The following is a 25,216-nucleotide window of genomic DNA, read 5'->3' as shown; positions in this document are numbered from 1 at the left end:
CAGCATCACAACTGGCACACTGGATAAAAAGTGAGATTTAAATCAGAGCCTCCGGCTGTCATATATTTCAAAGTAGATGATATTTATTATCAAAGCCAGGCTGAGTTTGTGGCTCAGCTGCATTGACATAGACAGTGACAGTAACAGAAATACTGTTTCATAGTCTGAGTGTATTCAGTAAACCCAAAACTCATTGTCATTTTAATTTATTAATCAGCAACTTCCCTTTTTTTTTTTTTTTTCCTCAAATACTTTCAGTTGGTGAAAAACAGAATGATAATGTTAGATCTATGTTGTACATCTTCTGGGGTCTAAAATAGCAGATGCCTTTGACCCCAGACATGTTTTTGTTGCAAACCCCCGATCTGAACTATTGTGTCTGATCTCCATTTCTACTTGCCTTATCACTTTATTGGGACATTGTTGTCAACATGTTGCATTCTGACTTGCCATGACAGGATTTGAACAGCAGAGGGGGCACCTTCATTTGGTTTAGATAATGGCTGGAGTTGTGATCACCAGCTGAGGTTGTGAGTAATTTCTCAGTACCACGTTGTCCTGTGCATTCCACATGCTGTGACTCACTCTCCACCGGGGAAAGGACATGTAGGGCATCCATTGACACAGTGTCTGGGAAACACTTAGCATGTTTATCACCTCGTGAAAGGTGAGATCATTTTAGCTCAGTTTCAAAAGCAGGGTGAAAATGATATGTTGTTGTGAGGCCTTTTAAACTTTATGAATGATGGTGAATAGGAAGAAGATCAACAAAAACATTTCAACTACAAAAACAAAGCACCAGCTGGCATAGGCAAAAGGGGTTCATAGATATACATTCAGCAATGTTATTGTTTGGTTGGCAAATCCAACTACTTGTATACAAATGAGGCACAAAAAACATGAATGCTTTTTATTTCAATTTATTTATCTTGTAAGAACCAATACGAATTGGGGATGTTTTCAAAATGGGTACAATGATAAAAAACTGACCATTTTCACTCTTCTCCACCTTGTCTTTCAGATTCGATCTTTGTGTTTGAGTTAAAATATGCATATCAAGGGAAGTCCTATTGTTGCCCCCTTAGGGAGAATTAATGAGCGCAGGAGAAGTACCTGTTGTAGGAGTTAAGTTTTTTTTTTCCTGTTTAACTGCCTGGATGAGAGTGTGTGTATGTGTATGTGTGCATGTGTGTAGGATGCTCAGCAGGGTTCAATGGGCTTATCTGAGGTGGACTGATTATTGCACTCCAACAAGATTAAAAAAAACAAAAAAAACATGGCTCTTGAAAGGCTAAAAATAAAAAATAATAATAATAAAAAAAAAAAACTATTGGATAACAAAGTGTCCTTGCCCCTGCCAAATGCATAACTGTCACACATAGCATATCTTGTGAATAAATATTGCAGACATATTCAAACTCAGTGAGCCCCTAAACTGAAAGTGACTTTAAGCAAGTGAAGGGTAAAAGAAAAACATTACTGCATTTTCAGGTGAACCTTTGAGTTTTTGTGCAAAAAAAAAAAAAAAGGAAAAAAAAAAAAAACACACACCCAATACCAAACGGGACAATCACAATGTGTTCAAAGTTTAAAAATGTTTTTAAAAAGGTACATTATTCTGGCCTAATCATAATATCAATAATTAGTGGAAATAAAACTCATTTGACATTGGAACTTGTCTTTCATCACCACTGTTTGTGTAAAAATAAAAATTCACAAAATGGAAAATGTTATCCCATGATTACAACTGAAAAAAAAAGAAACACAGGATGGACTCAAGTTGAAAGAATTCTGGCCCGTGGTTGTACAGTATAACCGGGAGGCGGGCCTATCTGTGTGCTTTGACCTTCCATTCATTGGTTCAGCTGGTGGATCCCCAGATCTGGATTCATTCATTCCATCACTCGCTTGCTCTCCGATCAATTAACCATGACTCAGTGTTAACAAATCATCACAATAATTACTGATAGCACTCTCCATTTTTTTTTTTTTTTTTTTTTAAATCTCCCCTTGGAAGATTCCCCACTAGATGCGCATAAGAAAGATGCACTGACAGGCAGCCTACTGCACACAGCAGTTGTGGCCGTTGGTATCCTTGAACCGCAGACGCATTTTGGGTCTGTATTTCTCGAGGTAAAGAAGCTGTTTGGAGTTGAAGGCTCCACGTCTCTTCCTTTAAAAAGCAGAGTAGGGAAAAAAAGGAGGACAGAAGATTAAAAACAATGCCATCCACACAACACCACAGAATACTCCACACACTATGCCTTTACTGTAATGATCAAAGGAATAGTTCGACATTTTGGGAAATGCACTCGCATTTGCTGGCAGAGAATTAGATGAGATGATCAATACCACTCTTATCTTTTTTAAATACAAAGCTATAATAAGCAGCCAGTATGCTTAGCTCAAAACAAAGACTGGCACCAAGGGGAAACGGCTAACCTGGATCTCTCCAATCCACCTGACAGCACCTTTAAAGCTCACTAATTAACAGGTTATGGCTTGTTCTTTTAATTTGTACTAAAATGTTTTAGTAACTAAACAACGATGTGCTGTTTTTACAGAGGTTTATGTGCCTGACTATTTCTTGGCTTCGTGCAGTAACTTCCTGGAGTCTCTGCAAGGATTCATTTAACTCCGGACATCTTGCAAGGTACGGTTTGTTTCTAATGGGGCTACTAGACTGTTAAGAAGTAGACTTTGGAATTACAGTTAAGAAGTCTTGGTATTTGCAAACTAAAGAGAGAAAAATGCCAAAATGCACGTGGTGTTGCATGACTTATTTACCTCAAACTATTTAAAATTACAGTCCAGCTAATAAAGATAATAAGTAGATTTTTCACACATTCTTTTTTCTTTTTTTTTTTTAACTTAGGTACTGACGTTTATTAAAACCATAAATCTGAAAGGAAAGGAGGATACTTACTGCCTTATGAACTGCACAGCATCTTCATACTTCATCCCACACTCAATGAGGGCTAAGGCCACCAAGACTGGAGCTCTGAGAGGTAAAGAAATCCAGTAGACCAGTTCAAGGAGACAGTGAGAGAATCAAAGAAGAGAGAGGGAGAAGAGAAGATTAAATGCCAAGGTTCACATGGTTCCATAGTAATATTGTGGAGGGGCGAGGATGGGGGTGGGGGGTGGGGGGTGCCTAAACCTGGGAAACAGGCCTGGGAAATCAACAGGGGTGCACAAGTTCAGCGTTGCCCTGCTGGGGCCCTGTGCTCACACCCTGAGCCTCACACACATAACTCTGATAAGTTACAGTAAGACAACCTTCTCCTTTATCACCAGAAGAGATAGAGTGAGGGGGAAAAAAATAAATATAAAAACTCTGTAGACAACTTGGCAGGTCATATCCAGCGCTGACGGAGCATTTCTTTGAGCACGCTACCTCACACAAAATTCAGGAGGGAGAGTATGTGTGAAAGAAAGAATAGAGTGAAAATGTGAAAAAGAGAAACAGTGCAATCGTGTGAAAGGGGGAAACAAACACAACAACAACAACAACAACAACAACAACAACAACAACAACAACGCAAAGAGCTGCAGCCTCCCACCATGATGGTTTAAGAGGATACCGACTGGTGTAACGCAGATCAGACCGTGAGGAGATGGAAAACCCAAGATGACTGCAGCAAACGACGGACAGGAAAGAAGAGGAGATGAATTCAGAAAATGCCAGTCTGACCACCCCTTGTAATTATTCAACCTCCCGAATGCCACAGCAATGCTAAACGCTGAGAGCCATTGAGAACTGATTGGCTTATTGTGCGTCTGTGGTCAGCAAAGCCGTTTTCACAGTGGCTCGCCCACGTCATGCGCTTCTGTCTTCTGTTTTCACACTTAGTGAATTTTACGAACAAGTTATGCAGAATAAACAACCTGTCACATTGGCCTGTGAATATGACACTGCATATCTCTAGATCGCCTGTACAACCTCATGACCGACAGCCACATCACATGCAAATGTAATTGCCTTCACTTTCCAAGCCTGCGGAGGCAATGCAATGCAATACACTGTTGTTGCTGATGATGAATACACGGAGCGAACCAGCTGATTGTCTATTTACAGAGCAATAACAGGAGCAGGAAGAGAAGATGACCATTCAAGATACTAGATGAATCACCGGTGTGTTTTTAAGATTAGATACTCAAGAACTCAAGAACAGGAAATACAGGTACAGTGCAGCACATTTAGTCAAGCCAGCATTTACTGTGTAACCAATGCTGAAGAAGCAGCACGTGTTAAAGGGGGATGAAGAAAAATACATCCATATTACAGTGTACGCTTCTCTCAAGACTCGGTACTGTTGGTTGGCTGTTGGTCGCAAGTAACGTCCTTTTGACCATCATTTAAATTTTAAAATTCTCTTCCGCATTGTTCCTTTCCGGGTCAGAGAACACAACAGTCGAGGGACTCTTTGTTCTCTGACCTGGAAAGGAACAATGCTGAAGCTGCGGTAAGTCAGAATTTTGATTTAATTTAATTGTAAAGCAAAATTTTAAAATTTAAATGATGGTCAAAAGGGCATTACTTGTGACCACAGAACAATTATTTTTATTATTTTTTTTTTTTAAGTATATTTTTTTGGCATTTTTGCCTTTATTTGATTGTACATAGTGAGATAGACAGGAAAGGGGGAGGCAGAGAGAGGGGGAATGACATGCAGGAAAGGTCTGCCAGACGCGGGATTCGAACCGGGGACGCCTACGTTGAGGAATGTAGCCTCTACATGGGGCGGCCGCCTTAACCACTGCGTCACGCACTGCCCCCAGAACAATTTTAAAATGAGTCCAGAGCCCATTAATGAACATTGAAAAAACAATTGATTCTTGAACAAAAATGAATATAAACGTCCAAACGCTGCAGCTGGGAGTATGGATGGCATGAAATTAACTGATCAGAGGTGGCCTGATATCTGAGGTAAACATTGATTACGACTGGAAATGCCCTTTAACATTGGTAGACCAGACAACAATCATAAGAAAAAAGTCAGCTATACCATCTAAGTTTTCGTCACATCCCCAGACAGGCAAACACAACCGGCCACTCACCGGCCAAGCCCTGCCACACAGTGCACAGCGATGCAGCAGCCAGGCTCCTCTCGAAACTTGGTGTTGAGCAGCTTGAGCCAGTCGTCCACAATCTGAGTGGGAGGAGGGGCTCCATCATCAAAGGGCCAGTCCTACAGGAGACAAAAACAGAATATATAACTTGGGAGGAATGGTCATACAATAAGACAGGCTGCCACAAATGTCCATGTGTGTCATCTCTTACCAGGACCTGTATCCCCTCCTTCTCTACAGGAGCCTTGTCGTAGGTGGCGTCACAAACTCTCACCAGTGTGTTCACCTCAAACTTTTTCAGCTCCTGGCAGACGTTGAAAGAGAGAGTGTACTTTTAGGCAGAGGACTTGGGAAAAGGGCGCACACGGATAGAAACACACAGATGAAGGCCTACCTCGGTGAACTTGTTAAGCGTGGCATTGGTGGGGTTGTGGGTGATGAGGAACCTCATGCACTCGTAGGCAATCTCGACTGCAGCGGGGCGGTTCATGTTGGCGAGACGGCTTAAAAAACAATTACAATACAATACTCTTACAAAACAAAAGCGACTTTTGGCTCAGAAGTCAGCAAAGACTGCAGGGAGATTTATGTATTGAGGAAAGGTAGAATAAATAAAATTGACAACACGTGAAGGAAGATGGGTCAGGAGGACAACAGGTGTCAACTATGGGATGATGTACACAGAAGGGTAACAAAAAGGATAAACTAGTCCACACAGTACTCCGAGATGTAAAAAATAAAAATGAATTAATACAAAACCAAAAATTTAAAAGGATAAAAAAAAAGATAAAGGATGGAGAGACTATCCAGGAGTCATCCAATCAGTTTACCCCATTCAGGAGAGCTGTTTGTGATTGGCTGTTCAAGGAGAAAGTAGAGAGGCAAAGGGTTTTCGTATTGGTTGGGACAGGGCAGGGCAGTCGGGCCAAGGACTACGCAATATCCCAGAGGGGGGGCCTTCGGAAGTAGAGTCTGCAGTTCCTAATGTGCTGGCAGTCAGGGGGGCTTCTGGGTAGCGTAGTCCCTCGGGGGGCGGCCGATTCACTTCTCCACGCAGGTGAGGTGCTGTGCCTGGCAAAATTCTCCGCTCACACACGCCATATAGGTACGGCTCAAGTCAACACAGAAACCCTGTGAAGAGAGGAGAAAGAGAAAGGCCAGAATGAGTCTATGCTATTATAACTGGGATAATACACACCCACGCCTGAATTATTATGCCTTTTAACAACATTCAAATCGGAAGTGTTATCCTAATTACATAATAGCCAGCGTCTTAAATGAACAAGTTTAAACCGGTTATTTCACGTGCTAAAGCAACAACTGGTAAATTGTAGTTCACCAATGTTATTTTGAGCGCTAACAAATACAAACAAAACCATGAGAGGTGTAGCCTGTAGTCTGGTTGATATGCCATCTGCATTCTGGTAGTTAAGTTAATGGGAACAGCAACATTTGTCTTTTTGCTCCTCAGAAAATAGATTAGGACGCCTTTTCAATCATAAGCACTTCAGGTGCTTGACGTATGTCACTTCCAGTTAGGTTGCCACTTTATGGTTGTCATGTTAATGGTCAAGATGGCTAATGAACAGTGTTCTAAGAAATTACAGCATCAGTTTAAGCAGTTACAGTACAGAGCCATTAACAGCAGCAGTCAGGAGTGTGATGTGACCTTCCAGTACCTTGTCGTACCACCAATTCTTTTGCATTAATTATGAATAAGATGTCAGGTTTTTCCTCACATTATTATTCCACACATAATAAATAAAGTCTGCTAATCTTTCAACATAACTTTTAACAACCTTTATTTACTCAAGTACTCAAGTGTTGACTAAACTGAAACATAATCTGCAGAATGCTCAAGGCTGTGGTCAAAATGTGAGTAGACAGCTGCATTTTAAACTTACAAGTTTAATTAGACCATTTGACTGGTCAACTTTGTAAATATAAAGCTGTGAAAAGCAGGAACTTAAAAATAATACGACCATGACCATTTCTACCTTGTTGCCACAGTGCCGTGAACTGACTACACCTTTGGATTACATCACTCTGTCAATTCACAACCTGTCGCCAAAATGGAAACTAATAATATGCGCAGTATGGAGTGCACACATAAGCACACAAGGGTGTCTTACAGAACAGGTAATGTCTGGTCTGTAACCAGCCAGGGAGCAGTCAAACTCTGCCAAGTCCTTTGCAGTCTAAACTGAGCCGCCACAGACTGGCTGGAACCGTCTCAGAGCAACATAGGAGGGAGGTAGGAAAGGGAAGGGGGAAGGGGGGGGGGTGGATGACGAAAGCTGCCCGTCACTACGCCGAACACATAGAAAAGATAGTGGGCAGGAAACGGAGAGAAAGGGCTTGGACTTTAGCACCGTGTCACAGGCAGTAGTCACAAGGTGAGGATTACAGGGTGGGCAAAGCTTCAAACAGCCCAAGTATTTGAGTCCCACGCTCCCTCTTTTCACCTCCATGAGATTGACACTAGACTCTCTGTACTCTCTCCATTCCTATTTCACTCAGTCAATTTACCCAGGATATTTAACTTAACTGTATGACAATATGTGCTTTTTTTCATTTTGAGAAGTCACCCAAAACGGAGCCAACCCTTTCATTTTGCCTCTTGCTCCCACTCACCGCTGTCACTTACCCTCTCAGTTAACTGCTGACCTCAGAGCCACTGACAAAGAGATGTATCAACACACTGTCCTCTCTAAATTTTGTTCCTCCCCTCCATCTTTTATATTCGGCAAATCCCACAAGTGCACGCACAACAGCCTCGATTTTTCTTTTTTTTCTTGTGTGACGGCTGAGATCCTTTGTGACGCCTTTAATTACCACCCCAGAGCAGGACTGAACACAGCGTGGCATTGCTGCATGCACACAACCAGAGCCCGGACAGACTTTCAAGGCTTGTTTCAATCAGCTTCTAATCCCCCAGAGATGAAAAGGATGGACAAGGGGCGAGGGAGGGGAGTCAACATGTGCTTCTCACCTGTGAAACTGGACAGCGGAAAGTAGAGCAGACTGTAGAGACAGACTGAAACGTGGAGGAAAAACTGAAGAACAAAAGATCCAACAGACACGCCAAGGCCACCACAATGACAGCTTATGTTAAAAGATGAAAAGTAACTAGAATTGCAGAGGGTTGCCCAGATGCCCAGAGTGACTTCATACAGTCTGCGTTTTAAATGTAGCCATGGGTAGAGTTACAGTGAGGCAAAATTGCATGTAAAAACACCATTTCAAAGTTAACACAGGCATGTATGAACCACAGCACATGAGGGTTAGGTGGGAAACCTGAGAAGTGGCTGAAAAACAACAGTTTTAGTGCCTGCAGTGTGCACTGGAACATCTCTATTGTTTCCAGCCTCCCTCCCCATGTTGTTTAACTGTTAAAACTCAAACATACTGGTCCAACCTGATGGAAATACCAACAACAGCACTTTGACTTACTGATGTATTAGTTAACTGAAAGCAGGTAGATTGAGACATATACGGTAGATGACTTAAAACCAGTCCTCCGTGTCTCAAGTGAGCTCGTCAATAGAGAAGTGAGTAAACTCTGGCCTGCCACAGTCTGCCAGCCTGCCATCACAGCGCTGTCGGGAACACATGCAAATCACTCTGAAATTTGCAAACTCGCTCTGCAGTTACACTGCACAGATGCAGGAAGGACAAAACAAACATGCGTACATGCACAACCAAGTCTGTTGGTGCGTACATGTTAAACCACACAGGAAACAAGAGTCACTACATTCAAAAGCCTTAAAAACTCCACTTAAACATGAATGGGTGATATGCCATGCAACTGTCATCTGTAAGTAGGGCTGCCACGATTAGTCGACTAGTCACGACTACGTCGACTATTAAAATCGTCGACAACTAATTTAATAGTCGATGCGTCGTTGTTTTGTTTTTTTTACTTTGTTTTTCTCTCAAAACTGCTGCAGCACCGTCCACACACGCACCCGCCCCCACAGCCGCGCATCACACACACGTGCACTCACTCATTCAAGGCGAGTACACATAGGTGTTCTCTCTCTTTTCTCCCTCTACCTGTCTTGTCCCTCATCAAGCGGCACCGGTGTAGCCCCCCTCCCTCCCCCGCCGCCGTCGCCGCCGCCGCTGCCGCCGCTCCTCTCCCTCTGCCTCTCTCTCCCTCTCCCTCTGCCTCTCTCCCTCTCTCTCTCTCTCTCTCCTGTCATTTTAAATGAGAAGCGATACTAGGAGCGGTACCGCCGCTCCATCGTTTTAAATCACGGACTGAAAAACAGCCGTTCGTCATTTAAAAATAAAATCGCGGACTTTGAGAGTCGGTGTTGGAGTATACTGGAATGTTACCGCGTCTGGTCACAGCGTCCTGGTCACGTAATGAGCGCTCATCTTAACGAGCAAGTCTTCTCTACCGGTATAAATCTACGTCAATATTTTCCGGTAGCTTCTCATCACAGTCTGCACCTTGCAGAGTTTGAGCTGCACCTCAGTTTCACTTGTTTTCATTTGACAGTTTCACACAGAACTTTCTGTTGAGTCTTTCCATGTTTCTCCTTCTGTGACAGTAAAAAGGCACATTTACATTTTTTCAGACAAGACGATTGTCTTATAAACTATTCAAATTTTTTTTTAACAGAACGACTAGCCTATTATTTACACTGAGCACAAGTTATATTTGAATAGGCCTATAGGCCTACCAAAACTTTATTATTGTGAATAATTCCTTAGTTTCAGGTGTCTACCTCATTTTATTTAAATGTAGCTATGTTTAATGCCAGAGACAAATGAAGGAAAGAAAAACCTATAAAACCTTTAAGTATTTATTTTGGTGTTGTTTAGGCCAGTGCCTTATCTTTATTTTACTGAGCTGTTTGCACTTTATGCTACAGTTAAAGCTGCATATTTCATTAAAAGTTTAATGAACTATCATCTTAATTGTCTTTATTTTTAGTTAGCATATACCTTAAACACTTCAAGCTGAAAGCTAATGATGGTATATAAGAGCAGCTGCATGCTGGTGCGATAAGCTGTATGTTTTACATTCAATTTACGTATGATCCGATTAGTCGACTAATCGAAAAAAATAGTCGGTGACTAGTCGACTATCAAAATAATCGTTTGTGGCAGCCCTATCTGTAAGTGAAATTTGTTTGAACAATTAATATCCCTTTAGGTGGTCTTAGATGTCCGCAAATTGTGAGATTTCCATCAGACTCACTGACATTCATAAATTAGTAGTTTACAATTCAAATTAGGGCTGAACGATTTGGGAAATTAATGTAATTGCGATTTTTTGGACCAATATTGCGATTGCGATTTAATATGCGATCATTTTCCTTATTCAACAGACAGAAACAATAACTGTTCTATATTATGACCAACACAATATTTGATTCATTAAACATTGTTTGGGCTTGTTGCATGTATTAATTATCATGTCATGACAACATAACAAAGCACTGACAGATAAGCCTGATGTAAACGTTGAGAGACCGGTTCATCCGACGGGGGGGATCGGACCGTATAAGTTTCGCTTCCACCGCGCACTGCTGTTATGCATGTGCACTTCTCTCTGTCTGTGTGTGTGAGAATGCCATTAAGAAACAGCGCTATGCAGAGATGAATGATCGGAAGACACTGGTCATCAGTGTTTTAGCCACACAGCGATCATACACAGTGTTTGACAGAGCTGCTGATCTACAGGTCGGTGGTGTTGCCCCGTGAAGTCACAACAGCACAGAGGCAGGTTCTGCTCACCTGACGCTGTGCAATTCCACCCTAAACAGACAAATAGATTATTCCAAGTTTTAGATAAATTAATAACCAAATGAGTAACAATGTAACATCAAATGCAGTAATGAAATGTGAGAACGAATCAGCAGCATCCTATTATAGTAGAGTTGACAGTGGTGGAGTTCACAGTGACAGGTGCCTTTACAGCAGCTTGTGTTGTTGTGGGGTTCATTTCCCAGCTGTGCATGTAAAAAAAACAAAAACACTGATGTGCTTCTGTTAAAACATAACTGGGCTACATCCGGCCTTGTGTGTCTACGTACAAGTATACATATAGTATATGCACTAAACTGGGAGAAAGGTCATGAAATAAAGGCAGAGGCCCACACAGTGACCCAGAGAAAACTCCCTTGGTGCCCTGTTCTTCATCACATGTTCTAATGTTGAGCTGCAAGTGGAGGGAGCGAGTGGGAGTGGGGACCGACTGACTTTACACGGAGAACTTCCCAAATCAGCTGCTCCCTCCCAGAATTCTCCTAGAGTGACTGAGGAGAAAGAACAGAATAAGAGAGGGAGAGATGGGTAGTGAGAAGTGAGAGAGCAGAGAGTAGCAGTGCGGGCTGATAAGGACTCTGGTATCGGCTCAGAAAAGGGCACGCAAACCTAAACAGGTGATAAAGCAGCAAAATAATGAGAACTAGGACATAGGTGTCCTACAACTGCTAACTCATCATTTTAGGCTTGATTCAGTGTGTCAGTGTTTAAGGTCATAATAGCAGCAAAAGATTGAAACACTGTGGAAGTTTAGTATAGTTACTGCAGGTAATGTGCATGGGGAGAAACTGATCTGCTATAGTGGGCGCGCTTATTGAAAGCCTCACTGTATTAAGGATTTTACTGCCATGGGACTCTATAATTGTAGAGGGCAGCTTGTGTGGAAACCTGATAGCTGTCAGGTGTCTTATCTCCATCACTCTCCCACCACCTCCAGCACATAGTCACTATTCACACTACAGTATATAGAAAGCCTAAACAGTCCTGAGCTGGCTGGGGCAATATATTCTCCACAAATGCTAAGGGGTTGTTCTAAAATTAGAAGGAATATGAGCTCAAATATCTGGACATGGCATATACAGACTCGAAGGGCATAGTGGTAAAACGTCAGACCTTTACGCAAAGTGTGGAATGTCTTAGTCCATCTACTTCCCCCCTTGTGAAAGATGTTAGTGTTACATCCAACCCTGTCTGGTGGTCTGAGGTTGTGCCTGAGTCTCGCTGATGTTTTGTCTGGAGCCAGACTGGGCATGACCAGACTGTACTGCCTTGAAGCAGCTGGAGGGCTAATTTGCTGTGTGAGAGCCGAGTCAAGGGGGAGCGCCTGTCATCCATGGCAGGATGGACAGTGGGGAGGAGGAGGAGGAGGAGGAGGAGGAGGAGGAGGAAGCCACTGTACTGCTTGCACTGAGAGCAGTACGGATGGCGCAAGGAAAATAAAGGGCGCTGATATACTGGCCCAAAATACCACCTGCTTGCTACACACGCAGCACACACATCTTTCAGTCTCAATTAGACTATTTACACCACCACCATGCTTCCGCAAACAAAAATACACACATGCATAAATACAAGGTGCCAGATAAATGTTTTTTTCTTTCAAGTGCTTGATCTAAAATTCTACAAGGAGTTAGTGTAAAAACATGGACAGCTGCATTTAAACTTACAGAAACCATAACTCAGAGGGAAATGAAATGGGGCCAGGTGTCACAGAGGCTTGCCTCCATTCCTTTGGCTTCTGAGAGTGCCAAATACGAGATAACTGAGAGGCTTGCAAATGTCAAGGAGGTCAGGGACAAAGGAATAGAAACATAAAGAAAAGCTGCTGAGAGAAAAACCTTCAAGAGGACATAATGGATAAGCAAAATTAAACATGTGAAAAGGAAAGCTAAAAAGTAAGAGGCAGTAAAAGAAAAAAAAACAACAGTCAAGCCAAGAGCTTGGCAGTGACTACGTCTGAGATAAAACATGGATCCAGCTGGTTATTTGCAGTGACGTCAAGACTGTTGATGGCTGGGTGGGTGGATTTCACCTCAAATTAGAGCTGTCCTCGACCTAACTGTGCTCACAGCAACAAGAGATGAAGAAACGTTTTATTCACTTCAAACAAGGAGAAAAAGCAGCGGCTGGCAGAGAGAGCTCAGGGACAGAAAAGTTGAGCAGAGGCCGCTAACTTTATAAGAAAAGCCCTGTTGACACACACACACCCGGACTTCTAGGGTGTTTTCACACATGAGCCAACTGAGGAGGTTCTTAAGGGTCTAGAGTAATTATGCAGACCAAGGAACATTAAGTGAAGTGTGAAAGTTGGTGTAAAACTTGGGTGTTGGCCACACAAGCAGTCTCTGGTCCACTTCAAAAGAATGGCATGGGTGACCAAGATGGACAGTGAACTCCACCGGTGTCCACTTACAAATATGAAGGACAACCGTTTCACACACTGAAAGCTAATTATCATAACTGGTTTTAAGTGTCACACTGCAGTCATCTGCTCTACAGTGCAGATTCAGCATGAAACTATCAAGAAAACCCAAGACCACAATGCAAAGAGTTTACTTTCACAGTATGCATCCATGCAGAACGACCACAGAACAAAACATGTGCTATGTAAAAGCCTGCACTGGTATGATAAACAAAAGAAATGAGTGATGGTGCAGCTGCATTGGGAAATCCCACACACCCACCACACACGTGTGTTTTACATTTTCAGTGTTTGCTAGTGTGACAAAGATGGCACTACTCCGTTGTCCTGGACACCTATTACACAATCAGTCCCACAGGTCATGTTCAAAAGTAAACCCTCAGTAATATCTACCAAGCAATACATTTTGGTTTAAAATGACATAGGAAAGTGGCAGACAGATGCCTGGGGCAGATTCACATAGCATAGTCCAAGACTGAAGGGGCCTATCAATGTAGGGTATGGTGACAGGTCACCACAGCATTCAGCAAACAGTACACATAAAGGAAGTAGTGTACACAGTCCTCCCTTGCCATCAGTCATACTTGAAAACACACAAAAACAAACAGACGCACATGAAAGCAAAGACATACACACGCAAACAAACCTACAAAGAGCCACACTAGTTAAGCTTCTACTCCTTTTTCTGAGCCTCACCAGTTTATCTAGTGTACCAATAAGACACCAAAATCCCGAGGCATGCCTGGACAAGACAGCATTGAGAGATGGAGAAGAAGGAGGCTTGTATGCAAAACCGAACTCCAGCGGTGATCACTAACTGTTGCTGTGCCTCCCATGAGCTGCACACTCCGGGGATTTGCAAACAAGAGCCTCGGGCTGAAAGTGATACTTCTAGTTGGTAGAAAGATTCTGTGTGGCCTCATGCTTTTCCGACTGAATTCTGATAACATGCCTTTGGGTTTCTAAGAAGGACATGGATCAGGGAAGAACTGGTTCATAAACATTCAAAACTTTCTTGAGAGCAGCATCTTTACTTCACCTGCGATACAGGCAGGGGAAGAGGGATGGTTGTGCAAAAGCGTAATTATAGCTACTGTATGTGGGGAATGCTGCTGCTACTTCTGGCATCCTGACCAAACCACTAAATCAAAATTACTCTTTGTCAGCATCTCACACATGTGGATTTGCTGCCTTTCTTTGTTGTATACACAGGGCTTGAAATTAGCAGTTGCCACTCGCCATTTGCGACCCAGATTCCTCTGTGGCGAGGGCGAGCTAGAGACTCCCAATACTGTTTTCAGGGTTTCCCCCAGTGTATTATAAGCTTAGGTGTCTTTTTCATCACCTTATAACGTCACAACTTCGTCACGCATAACGGGACACGTCACGGACATCAGGCTCATCAGACCAGCTGACCGAGATGAACACACAGAGTCCACGTTAGCGTGAGCCGAGCCGCGGCTCCAAAAGGCTCAGTCAGCTGCTGTAGCGGCTGGTAGCTGGTAGCTGTTAGCACGTCGTCCCCTGCAGCGTCAGAGCTCCGAACTCCTTTGAGCCGAGACGCTTTTACCAGATGTGAAAATGATCCATTGTTTCATTTTTCAGCTCGTAAGGTTCGCGTTTACACATGTTTGTTTTCACTCTGGTCCAAACAGTAGATAGAGTATCTTTGGTAGATCGTGACTGTCTTGTTTCCATGACGACTGACAGGAAAAAGACGCATGTTACATCACGTTTACAGATTGTAAAAATCTCTGAGAAATAACACTATACTTTAACAATGGAGACATCAGGCAGTTGTTTTTTAATTTTTAGTGCAGACAGTTGATATTATTTATTTAAATAATATTTTTATGATTTATTTATTTTTGTGGTTGATTGAACAGCATTTCAAGAGTGCAATATGTGAGACTTGTTACATAAATGTCTTATAATAAGACATGATAATGGTAATATAATCTGCTTCATGTGTCTTCTTATTGCTGCATAGGGATTTATACTGTTATTCCAGAAAAGTTAAAAAGTCATCATCTACACAGCACAATTGATTGAGAAGAACAGGATGACTGTTATATGGTTATGCTGTGACTGCTATATAACTAGTGATGTCGAAATACAATAGTGAAGCAACTTGTTGGTTTTGGCTAGTAAAAAATTAAAAAACGAGTAACTTGTTTTAAAAGTCAAAAAGTTAATTTCAAACCCTGTATATAGGCCTACACCATGAATTTTAATTGCTATACATTTTTTAATTGGTAAGTCCTACCAGAAGGCATTACCACATACATGGGGAATAAATTGCGTATATTTAAACATTTAATGTTGTGACTATTATTTGAAGCTCAAGTTGTCTGTATTCTTCATTCTTGTAAAGACAGTTGTTGACATGAGACTTTTTAAAATGAAAATCCAAAGATTAAATTACATGAATGATAAAAGGTTGCCCCAGTGTGATGTACATTGAATGTGTTTGTGCAGCCTCTCTTAATGAGAAATGTACACTAAGCCATTTCAGTGCCTTTGTACATGTATAGCCAGACAAACATGAATCAGTGAATACAAGCAAAAAATAAAAAACACTACACACCCATTAGACTTGGTCACCTAATCAGGGCTTCATAATTGGGACATGAGTCACAACTGGTCATGTCTGTGTTTACCTGTTTTAAGGTAGAACCAAGCGCAGACTGTGACTCAGGCTTGCGGTGTCTCAGTTTGAAATATAATAAACCCTTATTTTTCAGACTTATTGCCACAGACCCCTCAGATATACAGACTCCCCACTGTGGGTAGTCGGACTCAAAAGAAAACCACAGGGTAAGACATCTCTATGGGGGAAGAGAGAATAGTACACTCCGTCCAAAATTCAAATGTGGTGATAGAACCACAAACATTTAGCAGTGTGCTTGGGAAATACCTTTAAAACTCTTGAAGCAAACGGTTTGGTGATAGACTTCCGCTTAATCACACAAAGATCTTGTATTTCTGACAAAATGTAAACTGAAATGAAAACACTCAGAGGACATATAAAAAACTTGATAAAGGCTTGCTTTTTTTGCACTTGCTTGTAAAGAGACAAACATTCCTCTTGTTATAGCATATGTGTGGGTGGACTGTGATCAAGCCTAGAAATATGTTGGTACATAATGACCCTCTATATACTGTATGTAACAGTCCAACCCAACAGATGCACAAAAATCCTCAGGGCTGCCTACAGGTTGGATTCTTCCTGCCACAGCAAACCTGTTTGAAGGGTTTCCAGGTTAACCACAATGTATCACCTAGCTTTGTTCACATGCTTTTTCTCTGTTCAAAACAACAGTAAACATCTATTAAGTAGGAACAGAGTTAAAGGAGAGAAACATCAAAAGGTCAATGATCTGACATATGTCTTACAGGAATGCTGTATTGAGGAGTGAATGAGTCTGTAAACAACGAAAGCTGTTGTGGGGCAAAACTGATCGGTGCCCAGTTTCCCATCATGCACATTCTGCTCCAACTAAATCCTCAACAAAAGTGGAGGGATAATTTGTGTTTAAAAGGGCATACATTCAAATTAAAGCCAGCTGGTTGAGATAAAGGTTCACAGCACATGAATGGCTGTAAATAAAGACAGAGATGGTAATAACCTGGCTATGCAGTAGCAATACAGAGCGTTTAATGTGACGAGCTCAAAATATTACTGCGCTTTCAAGTTAACTGTAACTTTTACTGCTAAAAGACTTGCGGCTCTCCCCACCAGCAACAGGCTGCTAGCTTTCGTTTGAAAGATCAAAACAGTAGACAGTGGTGTTTGTTTCTCTGGAAACCATTTGGTCATATAGATACTGTAGCACAGACACCGCCTCACAGACAGCACCCTAATCAGACCTCAGCCAAAACTCTTTTTGTCCTCTGCCCAACTTCATTTAGAGCCAATTAGTGCAGCTGATAAAATCTGCTAGTAAAAGCAACTGCCAGCTGAAAATTATGGCTTTGCATCTATTCACCAAAATCAAATTGAAGATTTTAAGATACTGTGCTGCCTTATAGTTGAACTCCCAGCCAAACACAGATGGGTCACGGAACTTTAAGCAAGGGATCGTATTAAAAGCTAATTAACTAAAACTACCATGACAGACTGTTAGGTCTGTTTCACTTTTACAGTTAGTCTTTGCAGAAATGCTTGTGGCCCTTGGATACCAACAATGCAGAACCTGTAAAATACTTAAACTTGCTATCAGCATATGACACATAGTTTTGTTCTGTGGTTTGTCAGAACTGAGTTTGCAAAACCATGTCTACACTGCAGAGGATGTGAATGTTGTAATGCTCTTCTTGATTACATCCACCTATCACTGATGCGAGCACAGTATGTAATATTGTGACTGTGTGTCCACCTTAACTGGTCACATACGTATATCATATTGGACTTCTTCTGTTGCTGTGCCAAACCCATCGTTAATACGTCATTGTTTATTTGTAGTCCACGTTATGTTGTTTGTATCAAAAAGTCCTAATGCTAATATCTATTTTTTTTTTTATTGTCCAGCTCAGTGTTGTTGACATCCTGATGAGTGGGCATCTTAATTCTAGCCCCTATTCAGCACAACAGGTTACCTCTCTGTGCTCCCAGAGGACAGGAGCTAATCTTCCTGTAGAGTACTTGTTGTTCTGGCCTCTGGTGTCCGTGTAAACCAGGCTGGAGAAGGGAGGTGAGAGAATATGTACCTCCCCCTATTTCCACGAACAGACGAACATCCCCTACACATGCAGTCGCACACGGCGAAGCCCACTTATCACACTGCTTTGCAGCCTTTGAGTGAGCACAGATAAACAGTGTGACGATCAAAGGCCTACGATAGCGCTTAGTGGGAGGGAGGAGAGGGGGACAAGGACTGATCTGTCTCTGGAAAGGACTAAAAGAGACCAGGGCCCAGTACCTTAGAAATAGAAATGAAAAAGGGAAAACATATCTGAACAAAGGCCTGTTCTTTCCTTGCTGTGGCCTAATTGCACTTTTTAATCACACTTAACACCAAATTAAACACAAGCACTTGAAAGATGACATTTGAAAGAGAAACAAAGCCAGATATTACACTGACATTTGACTATGATTTGAATAAGGATTGAACATGAGAACACAGGAAAACCGATTATCTGCCGACAATGGAGTCAGATGAGATTAGATAGACTCTCTACACGAACAAGTGTTCTTGCCAAAAGTGTGCTTCGACAAAGGATAAACAATATCAAATATTAACTGTATTAGTGATGGATACTATCTAGTTTAAATCTGATACACACTTTCTGGAAAATTGGACCAGTTCTTTTGGTTATGTCTTGCAACTGTAGAGGAAGGTTAATTATTTTACGCCATACACATACATTTCAACTATTATGAAACAACTTGTTTACAGTTGGGGTTACCTATTAAAAAAGGAACTTAATTTAAACATCCATAGTTAGAGCCTATATGATCGAAACATTAACCTGTTTGAACCCAAGTTACTTTTCTGCTCTTATAATGGATCACTAAATGGCTGTTAAAACTCATCCATTCAAAACAACCATGGACACGGTGTCATAATGTATTTAAAATTTTAAAGCAGGGCATCTGACAAGAAGATCACACATTTTCACCAGCCCACAAGTACTAGTAGCAACCATGTGCACTGCATTGACATATGTGCGTATTAATGTCTACCAAAAATTGTCTATGGCTTATCGGTACCAGTGCATCACTGCAGACATGACAGTAAAGTTTTCTACTTTGATTTGGAATATGGGTCAAGGGACTATATTCAGCCGTCTCTGAGCTCCTTTGATAAGTGATAATCTCATGTCAAAATCGGCTCCAGGGAGACGTCTCCTAGCCTAGCAGACACATGGATCACAGCAGGGGACGTCACCGCTACCTGTTGGCCAGCATGTCAATGAAATTGACCCTTCACTATAAATTAGCAGCTAAAGCAAAGACCTGCAAGTGCTGATAATCACAATTCAAGGTGCTCCTTCCGCATTCCACCTCATCATTACTTCCCCTCTAGCAAATAACTGACAGGGACTTCAACCGAGGCTAAACTAGTTCCATATAAACTACAGGTATCAAGGTGTGTCTGGATTATGGATTAAACTAACTCTACAAATGGCAAAATTATGCACTACAATTTAGAACGGATTTACTCAGACAGAAAACAACTTGAAAAAGATATGCAAACACCCTATGAGCGTCTAAGATAAAAATAAGTTTCAATACAAGAGGCCGACACTCATCAAGTGACAGGAGAATGTCTGCTCACATTTTTGCCGAGAGGTGCAGAGTCCCACTGCGACATCAATTCTTCTGACATTTGAAAACTAACATGGCCCTCTGACAGCAGCATCAGGGGACGCCTGTTGCCATATCAACAATTCTCTCAGCAGTAGCAACAAGTGCTCCTATAGGGAATTTTGCTGTTCCCGGTGAGGAGATCAGAAGAGCAATGGTGCTCTCTTTAAACATTCACCGGGGCAAAGCTGAAGAAGCAGTAGGAGGTGCAGTATTGAGAAGGGTCAGGGTTCGGACTGGACGGCTGCACTTATACACTGATCTAGGAACTTTTTAACCTATGAAAGGCAACCTCCTTCCCAGAAGCATTAGGTATACTCTGTGATCTCAGATTAGCTCCGAGTGGAAAATCCATCTTTTTTTAAGATTATGGCCACAATGAACACATTAGTTTGAGGTCATGTTGTGAGTGGTAGTCACACATTTCATGCGTTTTATAAGCTGCTTAAGGAAATGAAGGAAAAGTCAAGCTCCACCGAGAAACAACGCAGTGCCTAGGCAATTTAGGAAAACACGACAAGCTTGTTTATGAACAAGAAGCCAGCATTTTCTAGACTACAGTTGCTTCAAAACCAGAACACCTTCTGGATCAGCAAAGGTACATACACCTCCAAACAACAGCTCTAATAACAATAACAAAACCCTTCACTATAGCGTGTTTTGGCAGAGGACAGTGTTTTCCTGCTAACTGCAGCTCTGGCAGCTGTAGTTAGACAAGGTAGCTGAAAACACTAAGAACAAAAGGAAGATCCTATTCCTACCTGTTGCTATAGTTTCAGTAGGCAGCCTTGCAGCAGCATCTAGAAGAGGCGTCAATCTGTCAGATACTGCCAGTGCCACAGAGCTTGTGCCTTTGCTTTATCCTAGCGCTGTGGCAACAACAGTAAACGAACACCGTGCCGACCAGGACATGATTCATTAACCAACGCACAGCACACGAAACACACAAGGTGCCCATGGCGACTAATGCATAATTATATATGGGTTTTCACTTAATGGCTTCAAATAAAAAGGGGGAAAAAGTGTGGGCATCTAATCCTAGCTTTCCACTTTGGGCCGGTTTCAAAACAACAAAATTGCTTTGGAGCCCGGGGTCTTAGCAAGCTAACACAGTAAAACCAAAACTTGTGTTCCATTCAGACCACGGCCAGACACCCAGCGGCATAACTGGAGTTTAAATTGGCCAAATCTGTTAAGCCAGTCACTGTGGAACAGACCTCTCCAACCCTACCTTTCAACACTCACAGCCACCCTGTGGTTAGATGGGCTGAATGCCAGCAGGCTACAACATAGGTGTTCTTCTCCCCCAGTTACCCTCCTTGGTAAGTTGGCGTCATGTTACTGTACACTGGGCTCACCTTTCACGGTTACGGTAACCAAGGCTGAGAACTTCCTCACTTGTCACATTGCCTTTTTTATGCTGCCTGTAGACAGAGGAACCACCCTTTTGTTGGTGTGAAATATCATGTCAGCATCTAGCTATATTTATGCCTACTATCGCCACTTTACTCACAAGCAGAGCAGGGCGATGAACAGATAGATGTACCACATGCTGTCGGTCAGGTCTTTAAGATTCTTTACTTGTTGCAAACACAAAGCATACAAAGCCAATATTACTTACAACAGATTGTGTATTCTACATTTTCTGAAAAGATACTAAGTTTATACTTATCTAGTGGTGTAACAGAAATAAATGATGGATTAGACTTGCAGTATACTCAACAAAAATAAACATGACATACAGAGGCTGGACCCACAGGTACTGGGAGTTTGTCTTGAGGTGCGGTATCTCATGAATGAGGTCCTGCCAGTGTATAGGCCTGCCTTTTTACTGCAGGCCGTGCTCCAAGTGGACAGAGTGGAGCTATGCTATTTCTAGATCGGGCTGTGCATCATGTGTCAATTAGCTATAATATAAAGCAGGTCACCAGTACGGGTGACCTACTTCCACAATAAAATGTGAATAGAGCATAAAGACTTCAAGCAGTCTTCTACGAGTTGCAAAACTCTCGTCTTCAGAAGCGAGAGTACTGCATTATTCTCTTCATTACCCGAAAGCAATATACAATTATTAAGATCTGTATTAAAAAATGTTTTTAAGAAATACAAATGAAATCTCTTCCTTCACTTCTATTATATATTGTTATGGCTTCTGATTGTTTTGATAACTATTTACATTAGGCATCTCATCCCTTGTACACTGCAAGCAAATTAGGTCACCTTGCAGTGACTCATAAGTAGGAATGCGTAATTAGCTTACCTGTTACACCAGTTAATCATTGACTCATACGCCCATGTTAGTAGGTGTGTTCAAAGCTAATCTTTTGTATTAGTTAGCCACTAGAATTTACTAGTCGAGGCTGAAACCATTGGAAGGTCATAAATTGAAAACTGAGAGGCATGGGAATGTGCTGCGGCCTTTTGTGTCACAGCTGCTCTAGTCAACTTCCTCCCCAAGTGCATTTCCTCATTTCACTTCAGCCCACATGGCTAAATGGTTGGGTGCTTTCTGTTTTAGGAAACCAGACAAGGCTAAATTATAGACCTACCTAAACCCAGTGTTAGCTACATTTCCACATGGAAGCGTATCGAATTCACCAAGTCAAGCCGGCTAGTTAACAACAAAGGCAGCAGTTTGATGATGATCACACAGAAACGGGAACCCAAGACAGCATAATCAACAGACAGGAAATATCGCCTTGTCGACCACTTTGCTCTGTTGTTAAAACGTTACCATGGCATATGGCTTCAAATAATTGGGTCAACCACGCTGTGGGTCAAGATTTGTCACAAAGGGCGGAAGGCAGATTGCTCAGTCGCCATCTACCTTTAGCCAAGCTTTTCCAAGCTACTGACTAACTGTCGACACCACCACACCGCCCAAAACCAAAATAAGATGGAAAATACTTTAAAAATTACCAGCACGGGTTATATCTTAAAACACCCACGTGATGCCACAGCCGTGAACGCTAGTCCGAGGCTGCTGGTAAAAACGTAAACCAAAGTATCTGTTCAAGTCAAGCTACAAGACAAAATGCTACCTCCATTGACATACCCTGAGCTCATTGTACAGCTAAGGGTAACGCCGCCTCTTATTTTATGAAAATGCAGTCGACGTCCACAGTTTGGACAATAACATGGTACAACAAGACGTCGAACATTCTGTGCTGCTGAATAATAACCAAGATAGTGGGAGCATGGTGATATATATGGCCTAAGAGTCGCTATGTTACAGATTTTTCTTGTGCCTCCTCTCCTTCTAGGAAATAGCCTTAGCCCCGACAGCAAGCTAACGTAGCTACATTAGCTTGCTAGTTAGCTCAGCTCCGTAGTTTTGCATTTCCAAGCAACGTTTTGGTAACCAGCCCAGACGTCAACACTTCCTAAATTAGACTGAGTTAGCATGGAGGTGGGTGATAGCAGCAATTAGCAAAATAAAAAAACAATGATGATCAGTATTGATAAACGTTTACACAATTTTGGACAGTGTACGAAAGCCAACACTCAACCGTCCAAAGCTTTGCTCAGTGAGCTCAGCGTTAACGTGGTTATACACTCAGACAACCACTGGTGAAATTTACTTTAGCTGCCTTGTGTTGTGCTAATCAACATACATCCAACCATATGTAACCCCAACTTTTTTAATCGGGCTCTTGCGGGTGTGTGGTGTCGCTAGCGTCTACGATCACATCAGAGACTAGTTTCTACAGGTCAGTTTTTAAGTTATCCGGGTTCTTAGCTACTTACAAAGAGCAAGCTGAACATTGAAATCCCGTGACTTCTCCGGAGAAAGTGGAGGGAGTGCAGAAAGCGCTGTCAGGTCGCCTTTTTGTTCCTCTTCAATGTGGCAGCTTGAGTTCTCGTCGGAGCTCGGGACTGTTGTTGAGGAGGAGCCTCCTCAGTTTGTCGACACCCTCAGGCACTGTCGGAAATGTGACTTTCAAGGCGGTCCAAGTTGTCAGCGGGTTTACACCGTAGGCAACTACAGAGATAGTACTGGGGAAATTGCTTCCGTCCGCGTAATTTTAATTTATTTAAATGTATATTTGTTCATTTGTATATTTTTACTACGCACGCGCAGCGAATTCCAGGCTACAATGACCTCCGACAATATATTTCTAGTAAAATGAAGAAATAGGTAACATTCTCCTGACTTTTCCGACTACATTGTCCCCAACAGAGTGACGGGCGTGACGTTGTTTACGCTTGCTGTTGTCTCTGCCTACAAAAGCATATGGAGGCGCGTTAACTTCTATTCTCAAGAAGTTAGGCAAGATATTCGAGTTTTCCGTGATCTCGCAAACGCAGCATGGAGGGTCTGGCGTCAGTACGACGTAAGAAGAATCCGGGTGCGTGATGACAGCTCACCATGGTGACGACAGTTCCAGAAAAGGTCTTATGCATCCATGAAATAAGCGTATACCCATGTGCTCATGGCTTATTTTGTAACAAATATTTTGTTTAATGTTTAATTTGATTGAATTTCAAGTAGCTCAAATTGCCAGTGCAGGCTCACCGCTTATAGACTACATTGGAGTGGGTCCCCAGTATTTGTGGTAATAAAAGTTTTCTTTAGGTAATAGCTTGGCCTCCAGATTTTAAATTAATATGCTAATTAAGTGATAGTATGTCTGTGTATAGAAAACACACTATTTCAGATGGATACCAGTATCTTAAAAAACGAAAATACATTACTGTTCCACAAGTCCCCCTTTAGTAATTTGCCATTGGCAGTCTTTGAGCTTGCTTCTTTTAGGTTGGCATAACATGGACATGGAATGATATTGTCTGTACTCCCAATAATCACTTTATTAGGAACACCTACACCTGCCTATTCAAGAAAGCCAATCAACCAGTCATGTGACAGCAGTGCAATAATGAAATACAGATATAAGCAGATATAGCTACGTAGGTCAGGGGCGCCACATTAAACATCAGAATGGGGGAAAATGTGTTCTCAGAGACTCCACCCATGTAGGGTTGTTGGAGGCAGATAGGCTGGTTTGAGTATTTCTACTGTCCTCCTGGGATTTTCACATACAACAGTCTCTAATAAAACACAGCCTGTTGATGAGAGAGGTTAGAAGAGCACATAGACCAGTTAATATCAGTTAAATGGTCTCCAACAGGAGATTGGCAGTATAAATGTGCAACTGACAAATCTGCTGTTTCTAGTCCAGTTGGTATGTGTGGATGTTTTCGTATTGAGCGAACTCACGTGATGTTATCTGTGAAGAAATTACATTTCAAGTGACTAACATATCTGTTATCTAAGAAATCGGAAGTCGTGAGCAGAAGCCTATCAGTGAGGTTTACTGGCAGATCAGATCAATCAAAGGCCTGGAACAGTATTTTTTTATTATTGTACATCTCCCTCTAGTGTCTGTGTCTTTACCTGCAACAGATTTATACACCAAATGTGCCACGCAGATATCTTTACTGAGTATGGATTACTACTACTACTACTACTACTACTACTACTACCAGTGGCAACTAACACTACCAATCCTACCATGATAACGTTTAATGCAGCAGGGAATCATGTAAAATTCTATGTGTTGCTGCAGTGATTTACCTTATAGTATCCATATGTAGACATAGAAAACAGAAATGGAAGCCTGACACAAACA

The 25,216-nt window shown here is 42.0% G+C and overlaps 1 protein-coding gene across 1 annotated transcript; it reads right to left on the bottom strand.

Moving 5' to 3' along the window:
* Positions 1-904: 904 nt before the first annotated feature.
* Positions 905-23,432, bottom strand: ptp4a2b (protein tyrosine phosphatase 4A2b). Its single transcript, XM_085792181.1, has 7 exons — positions 23,334-23,432; positions 5,904-6,204; positions 5,468-5,576; positions 5,285-5,377; positions 5,062-5,192; positions 2,927-3,001; positions 905-2,173 (listed from the first exon to the last, which is right to left on the bottom strand). Exons 2-7 carry the CDS (start codon positions 5,906-5,908, stop codon positions 2,062-2,064), a joined length of 525 nt encoding a protein of 174 aa, XP_085648307.1. The 5' UTR covers positions 5,909-6,204; positions 23,334-23,432; the 3' UTR covers positions 905-2,061.
* Positions 23,433-25,216: the final 1,784 nt, after the last annotated feature.

Source organism: Trachurus japonicus, chromosome 11 (genome assembly GCF_045865225.1).
Source record: "Trachurus japonicus isolate A0001 chromosome 11, Traja_1.0".
Taxonomy (NCBI): Eukaryota; Metazoa; Chordata; class Actinopteri; order Carangiformes; family Carangidae; genus Trachurus; species Trachurus japonicus.
The sequence above is the reverse complement of the archived record's forward strand: the minus strand, read 5'-3'. Positions and strand labels throughout refer to the sequence as shown.